A 20,771-nucleotide genomic window follows, 5' to 3' on the forward strand; every position below is an offset into this window, starting at 1 on the left:
CTCTTGAGAAAATTGATTTTGGTTTTTTGTATGGGCACGAATATTACATCACTTTCTGTCCAACACTGAGACAAATCAATTTCAAGGAAAGCAAACATGTCCCCCAGTCAATTAAAAACCAAGTGTGTATAGGCACTTTCCTTTTTGTTTTATATAACACCAGATCCACTGTCTCACACCAGAGAACCTCAACAGGAATCTTACAAACTTAAAATTAAAAAATACATAAATATACATACACCTCATAGTATCCAAACTAGACACTTTGTGAAATAATATTTAGATCTGCCAACCATTCACAATACAAAACCAAACACACGCATTGCTTGGTCTTTCAAAAACACTAACAGCTTTCCAGATGCTCCTTCCCTAAAGACGATTCATAAGGGTGCCACACAGACAACACACTGGCCACAGCCTTCTTCCCCCTCACTCTCAGCAAACATGCATCACCGCAGGCTGACCTCCTCTCTGGGCAGAACTCACGCACAGGGCCACTGCTCTCAGACTGCTGTGAGGGGCCAGAAGCTTTTTACATCGGAACAGATCATTTTTCCCCAAAAGTACCGCATACCACACAAATTGCGTATAATAACTTTCTGAGTATAAGACATTTATTTAGAAAATTTGGAAATTCAGAAACATACAGTATATGTGAGGAGGAACGACCTGCACCAAACACAGCATCATGAAATTTCAGAACCTGGAGACAGAACTACTACAGAGCACCAAAGAGACGCCCAGTTCAGTCAACCAAGCATCAGAAAGGTACCGACATTCTCAGCAGCAGCAACAAAACTGGCAAACAGTTCGGCAATGTCCTCAAAATTCTGAGGGGAAATAACTGCTAGCCTAAAATTCTATATCCAGACAAACTAACAATGAAGTGTGAGTGCAGAATAAAATGTTTTCCGACATGAAAAATCTCAAAACTGTGACTCTCCCATATTCTCCTGGGAGATTACTGAAAAAGATCCTCCACTAAAACCGAAGAGTAAACTACAAAAGTAGACAAGGAATCAAGTGGAAGGGAAGAGGAGGGAACTCCCTGGGGTGATGCAGGAGAACGACCCAGTGTAAGGCCCAGAGGACAAGCAGCCCAGGCCAGAGTAGGAGAGAGGGTTTCAAAAAGACACCACCAAGAAAAGAAAACACGAACACCTTACGTGGCCTAAAATGCTGAGAAGAGACCCCACACCTGGGGGGAAGCTGAGGGTTTAATTAACTTTGTGGTTACAGAAATCTAATAAAGGACACTAGGTCCAGGGAAGAAAAAGTAACTGCAGAAGAAAACAGCCACTCGTTCACAGCAGTGAGCAATGCTCACAGGGTCACGGTAACAGAGGTAGGAAGGAAAATTAGGAATATTTAAACTATGTGAATGTAAACCTTTAACTTAAGTGAGAGAGAGAAACAGAGGCCATGACCCCACAACCTATTAACACACTAATGCTCTTCTCTCCTGTGTGGCCCGCCTTAAGTGAAACTTAATTTTTAAACAAACCTGGGATCTTACTTCATGGACATAATTCTGAGCTTAAAAAGAAAGTGACATATCGTAAAGCATTTCCACTTACTAAGTATCCCTCATAAACAAGTAATAAGACCAGTTAAACGCTGAAATAAGCCAACAGTTTAATCAAACCATTACTTTACTAGATATATCTACACGTATACATAAATATTTGCATAACTGATTATTCTCATTTTTAAGCTTCTTTCTATTATATTGCCAAACTGTCCTCCAAAAATGTTTCCCCAATTTATCCGCCATCCAGTCATGCATGGCAGCAACCAGAGAAGCCTTTCATCACTCCTAGCAACGTTTTCATCTTTTAAAAATATGTGCCAATGTAATATCTAAATCACCTCTTACATAGAGCTTACTAAAAAGAACTGAATGTTTTCTTGATGATTTCAGATGACCAGTGCAAATATTAGTTACAGATACTCCTGGCTGTAAGCGGGAACAGAACAGAAGCCTGAATGTGCATCCTTGGTGCCTTGGGAGCTTAACTGCGTGCTTGCAGCTAGAATCCTCAATTAACACAGCTGAGGAGATATAATGATTCATTAAACAAAATGCCCAAAATGAAACATCTTTCCCAGGAGTGACAGAGTCAGGATTTGAGCCATATCTTGGTAATGCTACAGCCCAAACTCTTTCCAATATACTGTTCTGATTCCAAAAAAAGACAGCCCTCTCTGGTTGCACATGTACTCAGCCTACTAGGCTTGTTCATGAGGATGAAATGAATATCACCTCCATTTCCAGATTCTGAGTGATGGAATCTTTCAGCAAAAGACATGACATCTCCTCACAAGGTTCTCTAAAACCTCCCTACGTTACACTTGTAAGAGCTAAGAAATAAGCAGTGTTAGGGCTGCAAAAGTGCTTTAAAAGCTACATACACAACCCCTATACTATACATCAGCTTCGTCCAAAAATCTGGTGGTGAGAGAACCAGAACATTGAGAAAGCAGCAGAAATGGAGAAAAATTTTGTTTAATTTTTCTATAGTGACAATTTTGGCTTACTCATCACATAAGAAAAAAAGCCCACTGAAAAAGTTAATTTAAAAATTCAAGCTATGAAAATGCTGAGGATCCCAGAAAAAGAAGGGAGCACAGCTGTAGCCTAGACTCAGATCAGGTGCCTGCAAGCACTTGCATGACACCGGCAGGACCTTGCAAGTGCCTTTTATCTTTTTCATTCACAAATTTCACATACATCTTTATTCCCAGCTTCTCCTAAAAATCTGAAGATCTGGCAATGCTGGGCGAGCAGTGTGGCAGCCGACCACCATCCAGCACCCATCAGTGGACACCCCTTTCAACAAGGCAGGCCCTCTTGGCAGCCACTGTTCCCACCAAGACCACTACTCCCACCTGCCCGCCCCAGCTTCTGGGTTAGAGGAACAGCTTGAGAGCAGTCTTGGAAAAGAGGCAAGAAAGGGCCCATCTCCCTACAAGAAAGGAAACACGCGAGAGAAGAGGAATGGCACCTGTTCTACAGGTGGGCCAGAGGAGGAAACTATCAGACACCAGCACCAGCCCGATAAACACCAAACTTTCCCTTCAGGGGAGCACTTCACACCCTGGGCAAGGAAAACGGCTTCACCAGCCTCAAATAAACCTGAGGCTCTTTTTGTAAAAGAATAAGAAAGTTGGAAGCTTTTAGTACATTTTTACATCAATTTGTACTCCACAGAGAAAATGAGTACAAGTGAGCTATGCTGGAGAATTCTAGAACAGTGACATTTTATGGTGGTCTGCAGCATGATCACATACAGTAAAAAACAACTAATACTTATGCAAACATAAACTTCAATCCATTCCTACCACCATATAGAAAAATTAATCCAAAATAGGTCATAAACCTAAATGTAAAACCTAAAATTATAAAACTTCTAGGAGAAAACCTTTGTGATGCTGGGTTAGGCAAAGATTTCTTAGAAACGATACCAAAACCGTGATTCATAAAAGAACAAGATGATAAAGTGAACTTCATTAAATTTAAAAACTCTTGCTCTTTTAAAGACACTGTGAAGAGCCACAGACTATGAAAATATATTTGCAAATCATATATCTAATAAAGAATTCTCAAACCCAACAATAAAAAAAAGCTTAAAAACTGACAGGCAGAAAAAGATGTACACAAACACTTAACCAAAGACACACAAGTGGCAAACATGCACATGAAAAGATGTTCAACATTATTAGTCATTAGATAAGTTCAAATTAAAACTACAGTAAGATATCACTACATAGTCACTAGGATGGCTGAAATTAAAAAGAATGACTACATCATGTGTTAGCAAAGATATAAACGAAACTGAACTCTCTTCCACCGCTGGTGGGAACATAAAATAGCACAACTCCTTTGGAAGAGTGTGGCAGCTTCTTACAAAGTTAAACATACGCCTGCCTTAAGAGCCAGCCACTCCACTCCTCTGTATTTACTCAAGAGAAATGGAAGGGTATGTCCACATAAAGAATATACACAAGTATTCACAGCGGTTTCATGTGTAACAGCCTCAGACTGCACACAGTCCCAATGTTCATCAGCCAGTGAATGGGTAAGCAATTTGTGCTATTTCTGTACAATGCAATACTACCCAACAATAATAAGAAACGAACTACTGATATACACTACAACATGGATGTCAAAAATTATCCTGAATGAAAGCCAGTCCCCCAAAAAGGGCATTCAATATGATTCACTTATACAAAATTTTAGAAACTACAAACGATCTATAGTCAGAGAGAACACAGATGAGTGATTTCCTGGAGCCTAGGTGAGGTCACAAAGGGGCAGGAGAAAACTTTTGGGGATGAGGGATATGTTCACTCTAGACTGAGAAGGTGGCATACATCATATCAAGTACCCTTTAAATATATGCAGTTTACTGAACATCATTCAGACCTCCAGAGAGCTGTTTTAAAAAAGTTAAACAAGATGAGATGTTTCACAAAAGGAGATGGTGGTGCCATTTGGCCCTTAAATAATCTAGTGAGTAATAACATAATACTGCTTGTCCCAGGGAAGGGATGTTCCATAACAGATCCCAAAAGATGGCACAAAGTAGCAGGTTCTCTAGTTCTTGGGGGAGAAAGAGTGTGAATAAAAGCTATGCAAAAACAAAACAAAATCTCTTTTGGAAAGAACAGGTCAATGTGTCAAAGAGCTAGGGATTTAAAGTTGGGACTCTAGGCTTCACTGTGTCTTAGTCATGGGAAACCATCATAACTGCAAACATTACTCTGGTGTAAGTGCAGGGAACGTGAAGTCAAGGAGAGAAAGCTTGGGAGCAGGAAGACCAAGCTAAGAAGGTCTTTCTCTGGGTGTGAGCTACAGGGTGAACAAAGGCAGTCAGAGTGGGAATGGAATGCGAGTCATGGACAGAAGGGCCACAGAAGGAAGGAAGAATTTTGATTATCAAACTGGAAGAACTCAGGAAAAGGACACTGCTGCTGTCTCCTCTCCTGTCAAGTTAACCATGTGAGGCTAGGGGTTCCGAGGGACAAAGAAGCACCCCAGCAGACCTGTGAGGCTGAGCCTTCAGGTCAGAGTGTAGGCCACCACTGCTGCAGCAGAATCACAAAGTCCATCCTGGGTGAATAAAGCCTGGAATGAGCCAACACCAAAATGCAGGCTCAAAGAGGAAAGTCCCATTAAAAAAAAACTGTCTTTACAAGGACCAGACCCAAATAAATTCCACTTTCAATTGTACCACTTGATTTCTAAAATCTGAAACTATTCTCATGCACCTTACATAGAAAACAAGACTTTCTTTTAAAGCCATAATCAAGGTGCTCAAGTTCTAGAGAGAAATCAGTTATCTCTAAAAATGTTAGCAACATGGAAATTCTACTTATTAACATGGCAACATGATCTTTAGTTTCTAATAATCAACACTATTTCATAAACACATACATGTTCTGGCACAACTAGTTACCTGTAACAAGCTATGATTGGAATGAAGATCCGTGTTGTGGAAGGACACCAGAAATGCAATATATTGATACAAAGCTTTATGTGCAATAAGAATTAAGCTTTTATTGTACTTATTAAGAAGCCTAATTTTATGAACCAATAAATCATTTCAACCCCAAATCCCAATTCTATAACCACCCTTCTCAAAATCCATCCACTTGACATTCTCCCCCAGCCACATGGACAAAGCACTTTTGCCACCCAGCACATATGGCCTGCATACCTGTTTGGAAGGTAGGATTCGCTCCAGGGTACATGTTGGGGGAATAGGCAGGAGCTGCTGCTGCATAGCCCATGGGGAAACCAGCTGGAGAAAAACAAAGAACAATGTGATTTTAAAACCAGGGCTCCCACAGACCCAGCTGTCCTCAGCCTCTTCACCGCAACCCCCAGACTGACTTCAGGAGCCCAACAGCGCTATGGGTGCTGAGCAGGTGGTCTCTACTTGTCTCCTCTCCTCAGAGCTGTGATGGGTCACAATCATAAACGAGTCTTTCAAACCTAAGAGTATAAATGCTTACAACTTTCTAAATTAAAAAAATTTATTTGACAGAAACTGAGTTAGAATGAAGTAAAAAAAAAATATATCCTAAGCTGAAGTCAGAAAACTCTCAATTCTTCTGGCAGTTTTATTTTCGATTCTAAACGCCTAATTTATTACTTAGCAAGAGTAATAAGAGTGTTGCAAGCTTCACATGCTAAACGGGCTCTAACCAGCACCATACACAAATGGAACTGGGAAAAATCTAATCACACATTCCGTTTGCAAGCAACCTGACCTTTATTAACACAAATGAGGAATCCTTAATAAGACTAAACTACAACCACTAATTGATCACGTGAACACAACAGAACCATCAAGAAAGACGTTAGTGTTTCAGCCAAAGCCAGAGGGGCGGGCTTCCCTGGTGGCACAGTGGTTGAGCGTCCACCTGCCGATGAGGGGAACACGGTCATGCCCCGGTCCGGGAAGATCCCACATGCCGCGGAGCGGCTGGGCCCGTGAGCCATGGCCGCTGAGCCTGCGCGTCCGGAGCCTGTGCTCCTCAACGGGAGAGGCCGCAACACTGAGAGGCCCGCGTACAGCAAAAAAAAAAAAAAAAAAAACCAGAGAGGGGCCTCAGTTATTCGCTCCAGGTCCCTCACAGCTCTCAGCTCGATCCATTCACCACGCGACAATGGGGCCTTAAAGAGCCTTCTCTACATTCAGGGCACAGAGCCAAGATGACCCAGGTTTGCTAGTCTACTACCTACACAAATGGTTGTGAGAAGCTGTAATCCCTCCAGAAAATTCTAACCTGCAGGGTTCCAAATCAACATGGTTGAGAACCACTGTTCCCTCCCACTCCTGTCCATCTTCCCAGTCACAGTACTGTCCTCCTGAAAATGCCCCTTGGCGAGTACCATGGACTGTCTCCTCCAACATCGACTCTACCTCCTTTCTGGCAGGCAGGGGCTGGCAAGCTAAAAACTACACTGCCCGGACTCCCCCTCTTGCAAGAGGTTGGAAGTGATCCCAAATCCCAATCACTTCATAAAAACAAAAACTTAAATACCACTAGCTGTGTAAAAAAGACTTAGCTTTTTACAAGAAATATACTAGCAAGTTATGTAGACAAAGGGAAAGTACACTTCATATATAAGTAACTTTTAAAGTTAAAAAAACAAAAACCCAAAAGAAAACGGAAGACATAGACAGAGAGAACTGCCAACTACCATTTCTAACTTCAGGCTGGCACAAATCCAAAAGCTGAGGACACGCTTTCTTGGCAAGGTTGTGGGGTAAACAACAGTCTCACACCCTTCTGGTAGGAGTGCAAAGCAGTAAAAATCCTACGCAAGAAGGGAAATCGGCAGTACCTTTAAAATTACATCTGCGTTAGAAGATGTGGTATACCTACAATGGAGTATTACTCAGCCATTAAAAAGAATGAAATAATGCCATTTACAGTAGCATGGATGTACCCGGAGATTATCATACTCAGTGAAGTAAATCAGACAAAGAAAGACAAATATCATGTGGTATCGCTCAGACAAATATCATGTGGTATCGCTTATATGTGGAATCTAAAAAAAAAAAAGATACAAATGAACTTATTTACAAAACAGAAACAGACTCACAGACTTAGAGAAAGAACTTAGGGTTGCCGGGGGGAAGGGTAGGGGGGAGGGATAGATTGGGAGTTTGGGATGACATGTACACGTTGCTATATTTAAAATAGATAAGCAACAAGGACCTACTATATAGCACAGGGAACTCTGCTCAATATTCTGTAACAACCTAAATGGGAAAAGAATTTGAGAAAGAATAGATACATGTATATGTATAAGTGAATCACTTTGCTGTACACCTGAAACACAACATTGTTAATCAACTATACTCCGATATAAAATAAAAAATTTTAAAAAGAATAACAGGAAAAAAAAAAATCACATCTGCATTTACTCTCTCCACTGGCAATCCCACCTCAAGGAATCCACCCTGAAGATAATTTTCACAAACACTATCAACTGTAGTATTACTGGAATAGCAAAAGACTTCAAACAACATACCCATGCAAAGAACTGGGTGAATAAAACTATGGAAACCCCCACAAGATGAAGGGTTATGCAGCAGTACTATGTATTATAAAATACAAATAAGAACAAGGCAAACCTTTGTGAACCGACAGGGAACAATCAAGAAGCTGACAAAGCCAAGTGACCACCACCACCTGCATCTGGATTCCAGAAAACAACCTGCCGTTAGGCTGGGGGGAGGAGGATGTGGGAGGAGAGCCTTCAGCAGCAGGGCTTTGCAGGGCCACTTCTGCCTGCCGAGGCCTCCTCTAACTGCCAGTGCCGCCCCAGGGCTCCCCAATGAGCCCGCTGACACTGCACACTCGGGTCAGGCTCCCACACCCAGTACTGCTTCCACCCCACCAGATCCTTACAAGCGTTACCCACCCCCACAACATCTGAACTCCTAACTCCATCTCAGGGTCCGATACCCTCGTGCAACAAAGGCGAAATTAGAATATATGGACATAGTTGGCCTGGGAGCATGATATGTCTGTGTCCCCTCCAAAATTTACATGTTGAAACCCTAATCCCCAATGTGATGATATTTGGAGATACTTAATCGTGGTAATCATTTCACTACATATACATACATTAAATCATCACATACACCTTAAAAATCCCATGTTGTACAACCTAAATATATACGGTTTTTATTTATCAATCATACCTCAGTAAAGCTGGGGGGGGGAAAAAAGATCAAGCAACGTGCTGTGTGGTTAACAAAGGAAGATATCAACCGGATTACCTGTAATTTTTAATACACTTGTTTATTACATTCCATGAAAAAAACACTAGGAATGGCAAGACACAGGACCTTATGGGTGAAATAGAAAAAGATAAACTGATAACACAGACCACGGGTGATCCACAGACTGCAGTCAGCCAACAAGGTCTTTAAATTGTGTATTTCTTATGACTTAGAAAACTAGAGCTCAGGTTTGCTCCAAGCCGCCCCTGCTGTTTAGAAGAGCCGTGCGGGGAGCTTTGGTCCCTTTGGTCCCTTTGGTCCCTCGTCTAACCCCTGCCCTCCAGTGCTCCGCCAGTGGGTAGGGAGGGGCCAACCTGTGCATCCGGCAGGGAATCCAGGAGGGGGAGCTGCAAAGGACTGGGTGGGGTTGCGGAGCTCCTGCTGCTGAAGTCGGGGAAGCGAGGGAGGGGATGCGGGGGTGCAGGGTCCCAGAGCTGGACCCACTGCGGTGGGATGCAGCCTCCTAGCCTCCCCTCCCCCACCTTACAGGAGGTTCCAATAATATTTAATTACATCTCGGGCTCTCGGGCTTAAAACTCACCCACAGGCTCGCAGGTCCCTTGACTGCACTCCTTCCTCTATTAGATAAAGTATGGGGGGGGGAGGACGGGACACCACAACGACAGGGAGGGGACTGGAGGGACCCCTGAAGTGCTGGCCTCAGCACTGACTAAAGAGGTCTTGACCCACGCTGTCACAGACCCCTGTCAGAGGACCCCTTAGGGCGGAACTGAGGGGGACAATTAGGAGGTGGTCTGTGTCAAGTGAGCATGGATCACCATGGGGTGGGGAGCACGCTGACCCCTGAGAAGTACTGTTAGAAAGATGCGTTCCTCCCTCCTCTTGAAGGATGTGGGTGGGCTTTAAGGCTCCAGTCCCCGCCACACACTCTTTCCAGGCCCAACTGCACCTCTGGCGCCGGCCTTGTTAGCCTGGCTTCCAGTCCTAGAACTTGCCAGGCTCTGGGGGAGAATCTGGGCTGGCTGCTGAGAGGGTCGCTGGGGGCTCAAGCTGCCCCTGGGTTTCTCAAGTGCAGGGAGGAAGGGTGAAGGCAGTAGTGGGGTGGGGCCGGGAGGGGTGAGTGCCCCGGGAGACCCTGCGAGAGAAACCCCCCCCCAGCCCCTGCCCCCGGCCACTGAGCCGGATGCCCGAGGCTTTCCGTGCCTCTGGGAGGAGCCCTGCTTCTTCACCCCTGTGCTCAGAACCATCTGGAGGCAACTCCTCACCCTCCGGCTGCTGTGCCACGGTTTTCCTTTAAATGTTGTTCTTGGCTCATTTGGCTTTCAGTTCCCTAAACAGCAGTTTTGAGCTCTCCAAGCTATTTAAAAGTGTTCTCCTTAAAGTGAGACTAAAGCCCACTCTTCTGGAAAAACTACCTTCACTTCAGAGGAGATATTTTTTCCTCCCCATTTCTTCCTTCTACCGCCCTCTGAACAATCAAGCCAAAGTCAAGCAGCTCTGTGAGCACTAAGCAAAGATAAACACAAAGAAAATCACATCTAGCCATTTCACAGTAAAAACAAAGATATTTTAAAAGCAGCGGGGTCGGGGGGCAGGGGGGAGGGAAGGGATATACTAACTCCAAAGAAACAAAAATAATTCTGACAGAAACGGGAAGACAATACAACTGCCTTTAAAGTGCTGAGAGAAAATAACAGCCAACCTAAAACTGTATACTCAGTATGGTAGGCAAACCCCGCCCCCCCCAGAAGATACATCATCAAATCCCTGGAACCTATAAATGTTACCTTATTTGGAAAAAGAGTCTTTGTAGACATAAGTTAAGGACCTTCAGATAAGATCATCATGGATTACGGGTAGTGGGGGCCTAAACCCAACGCCAAGTGTCTGCATATGAAACACAGACGAGAAGGAGATGATGTAACCATGGAAGTAGAAGCCGGAGTGATGCTGCCACAAGGCTATTCATGTCACGGAATGCTGAAAGCTTCCAGAAACTTCAAGAGGCAAGAAATGATTCTTACCTCGAGGCTCCAGAGGGTATGAGGCCCTGCCAACACCTGAATTTTGGACTTCTGGCTCCCACAACTGTGAGAGAATAAGTTTCTGTGGTTTTTAAGCCACAAACTCTGTAGCAATTTGTTATAGCAGCCACAGAAAACCAACAGACTCATCAAAAATATGTTCCAAAAATGAAAGCAAAATAAAAACATTTCACAAACTAAAACAAAATTCACTGCTAGCAGACATGCAGTAAAAGGGGAGAGGAGGGGAAGGGAGGAGGGGGAGACGAGGGGGATGGGGAGGGGAGGAGGAGGGGAGGGGGAGGAGGGGGAGGGAGGAGGGCAGGGAGGGGAGGGAGGAGGGCAGGGAGGGGAGGGAGGAGGGGAGGGAGGGGAGGGAGGGGAGGGAGGAGGGGAGGGAGGGGAGGGAGGAGGGGAGGGAGGGGAGGGAGGAGGGGAGGGAGGAGGGGGATGGGGATGGGATGAGGGGAGGGAAGAGGGGGATGGGGATGGGATGAGGGGAGGGAGGAGGGGAGGAAGGAGGGGAGGGAGGAGGGGAGGAAGGAGGGGAGGGAGGAGGGGAGGAAGGAGGGGAGGGAGGAGGGGAGGGAGGAGGGGAGGGAGGAGGGGAGGGAGGAGGGAGGAGGGGAGGAGGAGGGGAGGAGGAGGGGAGGGAGAAGGGGAGGGAGGAGGGAGGAGGGAAGGGAGGAGGGAAGGGAGGAGGGAGGAGGGGAGGGAGGAGAGAGGAAGGGAGGAGGGGGAGGGGAGGAGGGGAGGGAGGAGGGAAGGGAGAAGTGGGGGGAGGAGGGGAGGGAGAAGGGGAGGGAGGAGTGGAGGGAGGAGGGAAGGAGGGGGAGCGGAGGGGGATGGGGGAGGGGGAGGGGACGAGGGGAGGGGGGAGGGGAGGGGGAGCAAAAAGTGCTGTAATCTTTAGAGTCATCACTAAATAGCAAAAGAATTTTTCAAAAATTAAAAGAAGGAAAAATTTAATGAAAAATACTTGGTTAATCCAAAAGAAGAAAGTGAACAAAACAAAAAAACCAGGTGCTATCAATTAGAAAATAACAGTAAGATGGTGCATATGAACCCAATTATTGTCATTCCTCAGTATCCTAGGGGTATTGGTTCCAGGACACAATACCCAAAATCCACGGATATGAAGGGCTGACCATATGTCAGTTACCATATTACTACAATTAAAAGATGAAGTTGTTGGAAGTGTTTCTTTTTTCCCATTAAATGTAAATTTTAGAAAGTTATGGACAAGTCTCTCCATTTACTAGTATAAAAGTATAAAATGGTATAAAAGCATTTTCTTTCCTTGTAATGTCTCGTTAGTTTTTGGTACTGAAGTTATGCTAGCCTCAAAATTCTGTAGGCACATTATTTAACTCCCACTCCCATTCAAAATACCTAGAGTGGTTACTAGTTCCTACACTAAACCCTTGCTGATCTGGAGAGTTTTATGAAAGTCAAGGAGACTAAAATACTAAAACCAAGAAAATAGTTAAGACAGGTATAAAGAAATGGATAAAATAAGAAGATAAAATGGATAAAATAAGAAGAAACGATAACATTTTAAACAGATTTAAAGTTGCAGAATTTTCTTTTAAATGTAATTTTAAGACCAAAAAAACCCCTAAAAGAGGGGTTGGGAGGGAGACGCAAGAGGGAGGAGATATGGGGATATATGTATATGTATAGCTGATTCACTGTGTAATAAAGCAGAAACTAACACACCATTGTAAAGCAATTATACTCCCATAAAGATGTTAAAAAATAAAATAAAATTTTAAAAAGTGCACAGAACTGGTATGACAGGCAACCAATGTTTCATTATAGGTAATGCTAATACCATCAGGTTTTGCCTATTCCCTGGTTTCAGATTTACACAGGATTCTCTTCAGCTATTTAGCCTTCTGTTTAAACTAGTGTTAATTCGTTAAAGACAGTAGGCCTTATCACTAAATCACCTTTTATCAATTCTGGAAAATTCTGGCACTCCTTTTCTTCTAGTCTCTCTACTTGGTCCTTCTGCACCTTTTAATTCTCCTCAAAACTTCTCATCCTAACACCTCTATTTCTTAACCAGTCCGTTTCCCCCTTTCCTTACACTGCATTCTGGTCCTCCCTTTAGCAGTGTTTTATCTGCAGCTTAACTTGAATTTTGTTCAAATGCCTTTTTTTTTCCATTTAAGTTCCAGCTGGTTCTTTTCGATATGATTCTTTCTTTTGCATCTTCAGTAATTCTAAACATGCTTGTGTGATATGGTTTTTACCTGTTTTGTTCCTGCTGTCTATCATGACTGGTGATTCTGACATGACGAATAACATCACAGTGTTCTGTAATAATTTTGACTTGTTAACAGGCAGAACTTTGTGGGAAACCCACACAACCTGGGTTGAGAACATCTGCCTCCACAGCAGTTCTGCACCTGCTGTTGTCAGGTGCTCCAGGGAATAGTGCCGCCTAGAGACTTTATGTTAGTTTCTCGATGTATGGACCTCCTGGGAAGGACAAGTAATTCAAAGTAGAGCCTGAAACATCCCTGAATAGTTACAAATTCTTAGAAAAGGGTTCCCCCTTCCCAGAGCCCAAGCAGAAACTGAACTTCCCCGTGGAGCCAGTGCATGGATTGTTTAGTCTACCTCTCCAATGTGAGTATCACCCTCTGGAGGAATCAGACTGATGAGGGGTCCCACTCCAACTCCCAGCCTTACAAGGGCCAAAGGCCTCAATTTCTGTCCCCAAATAGGTTGCTAAAACCCACAAATAACAAATGCCCCTAGGACAGGCGCATCAACTCAATGGCCCAATGCTCTGGTTTTTATGTCGTTTTCATATTCAGCGGCAGAAATCTCTTACTTTCTTGCAAGTTCAGTTAAACGTTTTTGAAATGTTTTATTTAACTTCCCAGGGGTTTTTAGCAACGGGGTTTTAAGAGTATCTGTTCCACCATATCACCTAAACCCACAATTGTAATACTACAAATAACTATTCCTTTCAATTAGGACGACAATTTGCTATTTTTGACCACCAACTCCTATTCCCCCAAATTGTGCTTCACCCCCTCCATCACAGCCCATGTTGGACTAGCAGACTTCAGTGAAGTGGGGAACACGACTCAGGCCTAAATTCATCAGTAGACTCCCCTCCTGGCCCCGGGTGCTGGCGTGGAAGGAACAAGATGAGAGCCAGAGCCAGGTGAAGAGACTCACAGCCAAGGGAGGGGCTGAGCACCACAGAACCACAATGGTCAGAATGGGACCCACACGGAGAGGACACTGAGGAAGCGGAGCTGAGCACAGGAAGCAGAGAAACTAGACGCCAATCCCCACCCTTGACGCCACCAGATCAGCCTTTGACCAAAGCCAGACCAAGCTCCTGATTTTTCAATTCCGTGAGCCAATACATTTTCTTCCCTATCTAAGCCACTTGAGCTGGGTTTGTCCATCGAAAGCATTCTTAGTGACACAGAAATTCACCACGTGTTCAAAGTTCAATAATGGAAACAAAATTTTACTTGCTTACCTGGATAACCAATTCCTTTGGCATTTGCATAGGGAACCCCAGAAGAACCCGGGCTATAAACAGGATTCATGATTTCAAGAACTAAAAAGGGAAAAAAAGTGATTTAGCCAAGCACTTTTGTTCTCAGGTTTTTCTCCATCATCAGTCTCAAAAGAACAAGAGTCCTTTCTCTAGTGTATAATAAAACGAGGCATTTCATGCTGCTGCCAACCAACAGAGAACAGAAAAGGAATGCCAAAGTCCTAATGGGTGCCCACCAGGACACTACAGGCTTTCCTTTATAACTCTCTTCGGTCCATCAGAAGCTAAGGGAAAAAAGTGTTCTCTGTGTCCCTGCTTAAAACTGTGAAAAAATATCTATAAATAATCTAAATGTCCTTATAACAGAGAACAGTCTTAACCAGATCTATCCAGAGCATGAAATAGCATGCAGCTGCTTTTTAAAGTGTTTAAAAATACAGATTGATATCATGGTAATTGGGGAAAAAAACGGTACAATACTGTAATGCAGTATGCTCCCAAATTTGCACCTTACACATATGGGCATGTGCACCTCTAGCACAAACACAAAAAAAGTCTGGGAGGAAATTAAAATATGAACAGTGATTGCCTCTAGATGGGGTGGTTTAGTGTTCGCTTTGCACTTTTGTCTATTTCTGAAATAACTTAGGTTAAATATATGTCTATTTCCTAAAAAAAGACAAATTAGCACAGCCCAGCAACTCTATTAACCCATTCTATAATTCCCAACCTTTTTCTTTTTTTCTTTTTTTTTTTTTTTTTTTTTTGCGGTACGCGGGCCTCTCACTGTGTGGCCTCTCCCGTTGTGGAGCACAGGCTCCGGATGTGCAGGCTCAGCGGCTATGGCTCACGGGCCCAGCCGCTCCACGGCATGTGGGATCTTCCCGGACCGGGGCGGGGCATGAACCCGTGTCCCCTGCGTCGGCAGGCAGACTCTCAACCACTGAGCCACCAGGGAAGCCCAATTCCCAACCTTTTTTGCCTGAAAAGTTCAAGAACTTGCACAGCTACAACCATGGTTTTATCCCATCCTCTGAATTTTTTATCACCCAGTGTATTCTTAAAGTGTGAGCTAAATTAAGACTATTCAGTATTCCCTGACTTACGTGGCAGTAAGGACAACGGGGATCTTAAATTTAAAAATAAAAACAGCAATGGGGGGGGAACAGGTATATGGGAACTCTGCACTTTCTGCTCAGTTTTGCTGTGAACCTAAAACTGCTCTTTAAAAAAAGTCTATTTAAAAAGAAAAACAGGCAGTTCCCTGGTGGCATAGTGGTTAGGATTCTGGACTTTCACTGCCGTGGCCGGGGTTCAATTCCTGTTTGGGGAACTGAGATCCTGCAAGTTGTGTGGCATGGCCAAAAAAAAAGAAAAGAAACAAAAGAAAAACATAAATGTACATGTATTTGCTTTAGTGTCTGCCTTCCCCACCACATCCTCAGCTAGAATGTAGATAGGGAACTGGAACTTAGCCCTATTTGCAGTAACTTCAGCCCCAATAACAATGTCTTACACACAAAAAGGTGCAACTACCTGCTGACTTTCTAAAAAACACATGCACCTCAAAACACTCGAGGTATCAAATTCCATTACAAAGGCAAAATGCAAAAACAAACCACTTCATATTTTCAGCTCACCTGACTCAGAATATTTACAACCAAGCAGTTCAGTAGAAACTATACCTGGTCAAGTCCTTAGCCTTTGTAACAAGTTCTAAAGTCGAAATAAATTGGGGATATCAGTGATTGATATTGATACTCATTACCTAAGTAATTATCTTATTTCTTTAACTTCCAAACCAAAGGCAGAGACACTTTTTGAAGCCATGACATAGAAGTCTAGATCAGTGCTGTGCAACAGTACTTTCTACAAGGATGAAGATGTTCTCTATCTGCTGTCCAATATACCATCCATTAGCTACAAGTAAACACTGAGCACCTGAAAAATGTGGTTAGAACAGGATCCAATTTCTTAGTTTATTTAACTTCAATCTAAATCTAAATAGTCACGTGTGGCTAGAGGCTACCACCCTGGACAATGCAGATCTACAGAACAGACTACAAAGAAACAAGGATAGGAAGGCATAGGAAGTAGACATGAGAATCAATTGTATTTTACACCACAGTTTAAGAATAAACAAATTGGTGGGCTTCCCTGGTGGCGCAGTGGTTGAGAGTGCGCCTGCCAATGCAGGGGACGCAGGTTCGTGCCCCGGTCCGGTAAGATCCCACATGCCGTGGAGAGGCTGGGCCCGTGAGTCATGGCCACTGAGCCTGCGCATCCGGAGCCTGTGCTCCACAACGGGAAAGGCCACAAGAGTGAGAGGCCCGCGTACCGCAAAAAAAAAAAAAAAAAAAAAAAAAGAATAAACAAATTGGTAACTGCCAATCCCCATTTTCCTGCACTTTTAACCCATTTTTGGTGGACCTACAACATAAGGATGTGGAGGTCTTCACATATTTCATCTACTTCTCTGGTTCGACTCTCATCTCTGGAGAAGTGAATACTTCCCAAAACTCTATTTCTCTATTCTGTGCCAGGATCTAATTTCATTTTCTTAATTGAATTCAAGATAAGTAAAGCACTACGCAAAGGCCACAGGGGAGAAAAAGTCGCAGTCCCTGCTCTGAGTTTACAATCTAGAAAATTATTGTCCAACAGAACTTTCTGTGAAGATGGAAATGTATGTCTGATCTGTCCACACAGAGTAGTCACTAATGGCTACTGAACACCTGAAATATGGCTAGCACGACCAAGGAACTACATGTTTAACTTTAATTTTAAATGAACAGTCACATGTAGGTGATGGCTACTGTACTGGACAACACAGGCCTGTAAGACAGAAGACATAAATAATGGTGATTCAGGCCAAAGGGTGTTAAGTGCCATAAAGGAATACAGTGTTCTGAGGGTTGAGTGAGGAGAGCAAAAATTCAAGGAGGAAGAAAGGAACGGTCAGGAATAACTTGGATTACGGAGGTACTGTTTCCAATAAGCTCTAAACAGGTAGGATCTTGAAATGCCACAGAAATTAGAAAATGCAAGATGCACTCTTTAGGGACACTACAGCTGGGCTTGTTGGAGATTAGGCTACATGTAGGGAATCAGCAAAGATGATTATGGAGACATAGGTGAGACTGAAACCATGTGGAGACCCTTAAATGTGGGGCTGAGCAGGAGATGTCACCTGGTAGGCCATGAAGCTGATGAACAGCGTAGCGTAGCAGTTAAACACAGGAATTACCATTTGACCTGGCAAATCCACTCCTAGGTATATACCCAAGACAAGTGAAAACATACATCCATACAAAAACCTGTACATGAAAGTTTATAATAGCATTATTCATAACAGCCAGAACTGCAGACAACTCCAATGAAGCACTGAATACCACAAGGCTCTCCTTTCATGACCCGACTTACATCTAAAACAGCAATACAATCCTACTCCACATTTTCCACTAAAAAATGTATAAAATTGCATTTGAATTCTAAATACCATAAGTTCCAAACTAACCAGAAGTTACGTTTCCTGAAAGCACTTATACTTCCCAAGAGACTAATAATAACTATTTCCTAAAGTGATTAAGAAATCATAATTTAAAATTATAGGTTAAAAATATAACAGGATTAACAAAAGAAAATGTTTGTACAACTTCTGTGAACAACTGTCATACAGCTTTTTAAATTACTTGTTCATATGATGAGAGATTCCCCAAAGACTGTGAGCCTCAAGGGCAGGGAAAATACCTTATTCAGCCCTGTCCCTCTGCATCTCACTAGTGCTTGGTCCAGAGATAGCTCATAAACATTTCCTGAATGTTCTTTAATAAAAGAACTGTCCAATGAAAATACAGGACTCTTCATAGCAATAAATATGAAGTTGAGACATTTATTTAAAATCTAATTCAGAATTGTTGAAACATATCTGTTATTGATTAGTGGATATGAACGCTGAACCCACTGACCAATCTTAATATCACTAACAGTCAAACTACTTATTATCTGCATCCTCATATGATGGAATTACTCTGCATCATCTGAGGTGTACTGCGACTAAAACACTAAAATCTGAATCCAATGCAGCCTATACATCTACCTCCCAGGTTACAAAAAAGGGCAGGAGTTAGAGGAATATGCTGAACACCATGAAGCAAGCAGACAAAGCCAAAAGGAGGGCATTCTAGAGGACAAGGGGGTCCAGTTTCTTCACTAAGTCAATGGTCTGGGAAAAGGTGGAAGGTGGAGAGAAGGATAGTCCTAGATTAAGACAGATTTAATAAAGGCCATAAAACACTTTTGTTTGGATCCTTATTTTAAGACAGAAAAAACTGTAAAAAGGTTATTTTAAGGATTTGAGGATACAAATGAATACGGGCTAGGTATCAAATGGCATTAAACAAACATTAATTTTGTTACACGTGATAACAGTATTTTGGTTATGTAAAGATGCATCAATTTTTAGAAGTACGTATTAAACTATGTAAGGATAAAAATGACATGAAGTCGTAATTTACAGTATTTCTACATAAAAGGGATTGAGATATTGGGTATATGGCTGTACGCTGTATTTTTATACTTTTTAAATAATGAAAAATTAAGGAAAAAACCCACCATCACCACTCTGCCTGGGATTCTAGTGCCACTGGCCACCCAAAAACCACCGATTTCCCAGTCTGATTCGGTGTGGGCGGAAGATCACGATGCCAAGGCTAGATCCTAAGGGTATCACTTTTTTTTTTTAAGTTTCTCATTTGTAATGACTCAAATGTCAGAATCCCTATGGGTGGTTTGACACCTGCAGCAAAATAAGTTAAGCCTCAGATTTACCTTTAAAAAAGAAGATGACAGCAAAAATTTCTCAATTTGAAAATCCAATAATAATCAGAGGGAAAGACCCATTTAAGACCCATCACTGTACTACTTTCTCTAGTCTCAAAATACACCATGACCTAAACAAAGTTCCCACACAAAATAGTAATTCGAAAACTTGAAAGGCCTTGTCTTAGTATTTCATATCAAGAAAACTAATGTCGAGGGGCTTAAATTCTCTCTCAGCAATATACAAGATAAATCCCTTTAATACAATCTAAACTAGAAATTCTCGGTAACATCTGATAACATCAAGAATATATAATAAGATAAAATTCTAAACTCCCCCAAACTCTACCTTCACTATCAAGGTTTGCAATCTATTGCAAAATTCACATTTTTCTGCACAGAACAACTGGAGAGACTTCAGTGATACAGACATAAAGTGGAACACAGACACAAGAAAAGTAACCATTAACTCTAGTACACTGGTGTACTGTTGCTTTAAAATTGCTCTGAACTGATCCAGGAAAAGAAGCTGTTTACATAAAACAAGTCTGGTAGACAAAAATCTGCCTGTAAACTACAGAACCTAAAAAAAACTTAAAATATTCTTTAATTGCACTTGTTTTCTTTTTTAATACTTCTAATCCTCTACCTCTGTGGCATTACCCTACAACTTTTCCCCATGTTTGAAAATTCAAATAATTTTGACATCACAATTCTGTCTAACCTTAAAATGGAAATGAGCTGAAAGGCAGTTGTAGAGCAGAATACTAACTAAAAATCCTAACAAGTATATCAGGGCCTGATAGGAGGGCAGAGGCAGTAATAGCAACAGCAGCAGATGGTGCTTCCTCCTTCCTCCTGGGTTGCAGGCACTTGCCTTACACACAGCCCAATCTTTCCACTATTCCCAAGGGCTGGAGACAGGAAGAGGGGACGCTACCTGCTCGGCCTGTCCAGTGACTGCAGCACAGAACCTAGAGGAAGCCTACAGTCTCCAACTCTTAAAGCCTGCATTTAGTCACAAGCGCGACTAAATAAAAGTAACTATGTGAACACTCGTACTAAAGCAAGCCCGATTTATAAAGCTTAAAAGAGACAAAAAAAAAACTTCGCAGTGTGCAGCACAGTACCTTCAACAGTAGAAAAATTAGCCTTTAATTGTTCAATTCTTGGCTGTCAAAGCAAAAATAACCCACTACTTATTTACCAAAGTTCTAAAATGTGTCCCTACTATTATTGTCAAGTTTTTCATAGACTATTTGAAAAAATCATCTGATATTACACAAGGATGATTTGAGAACTTAAGGAGAGGAAACTAGACAAAGCTTTTCATTTAAAAAATTGTTTTGCTTGGCAAAACACTACAAAATACTTTTATGTATGACTTTAATGAAGCATTAACTCATACAACCCATTAGACACATGCTTATATACACTATAAAAGACGACGACCCCGTTTGGGGGTACGTTGTAAAGGCGCATCTCTCTCTCAAAGTTAACCCAGAATGGGCCACGACACGTCCTTTCTGAAGAAAACACTGAACCCGTTCAAGCTAAGCTTCTGCCGGGCAAATGGAATAATGTTTACTCTGTGAGTAGACAAAGTGAATAGTTTACACACTGGAA

At 42.5% G+C, this 20,771-nt stretch overlaps 1 protein-coding gene across 1 annotated transcript in view; it reads right to left on the reverse strand.

The window, feature by feature from the left end:
• FAM168B (family with sequence similarity 168 member B) overlaps positions 1–20,771 on the reverse strand; it is a 35,578-nt gene that overhangs the window by 14,307 nt on the left and 500 nt on the right. Inside the window, exons 2-3 of the mRNA XM_004276882.4 lie at positions 14,304–14,384; positions 5,721–5,804 (exon numbers count right to left, since the gene is read on the reverse strand). Coding sequence (XP_004276930.1) covers positions 5,721–5,804; positions 14,304–14,373 — 154 coding nt within the window. The 5' untranslated portion in view covers positions 14,374–14,384. The remainder of the gene's footprint in view (positions 1–5,720; positions 5,805–14,303; positions 14,385–20,771) is intronic.

The sequence above is a fragment of the Orcinus orca genome, chromosome 7, assembly GCF_937001465.1.
Source record: "Orcinus orca chromosome 7, mOrcOrc1.1, whole genome shotgun sequence".
Taxonomy (NCBI): domain Eukaryota; kingdom Metazoa; phylum Chordata; class Mammalia; order Artiodactyla; family Delphinidae; genus Orcinus; species Orcinus orca.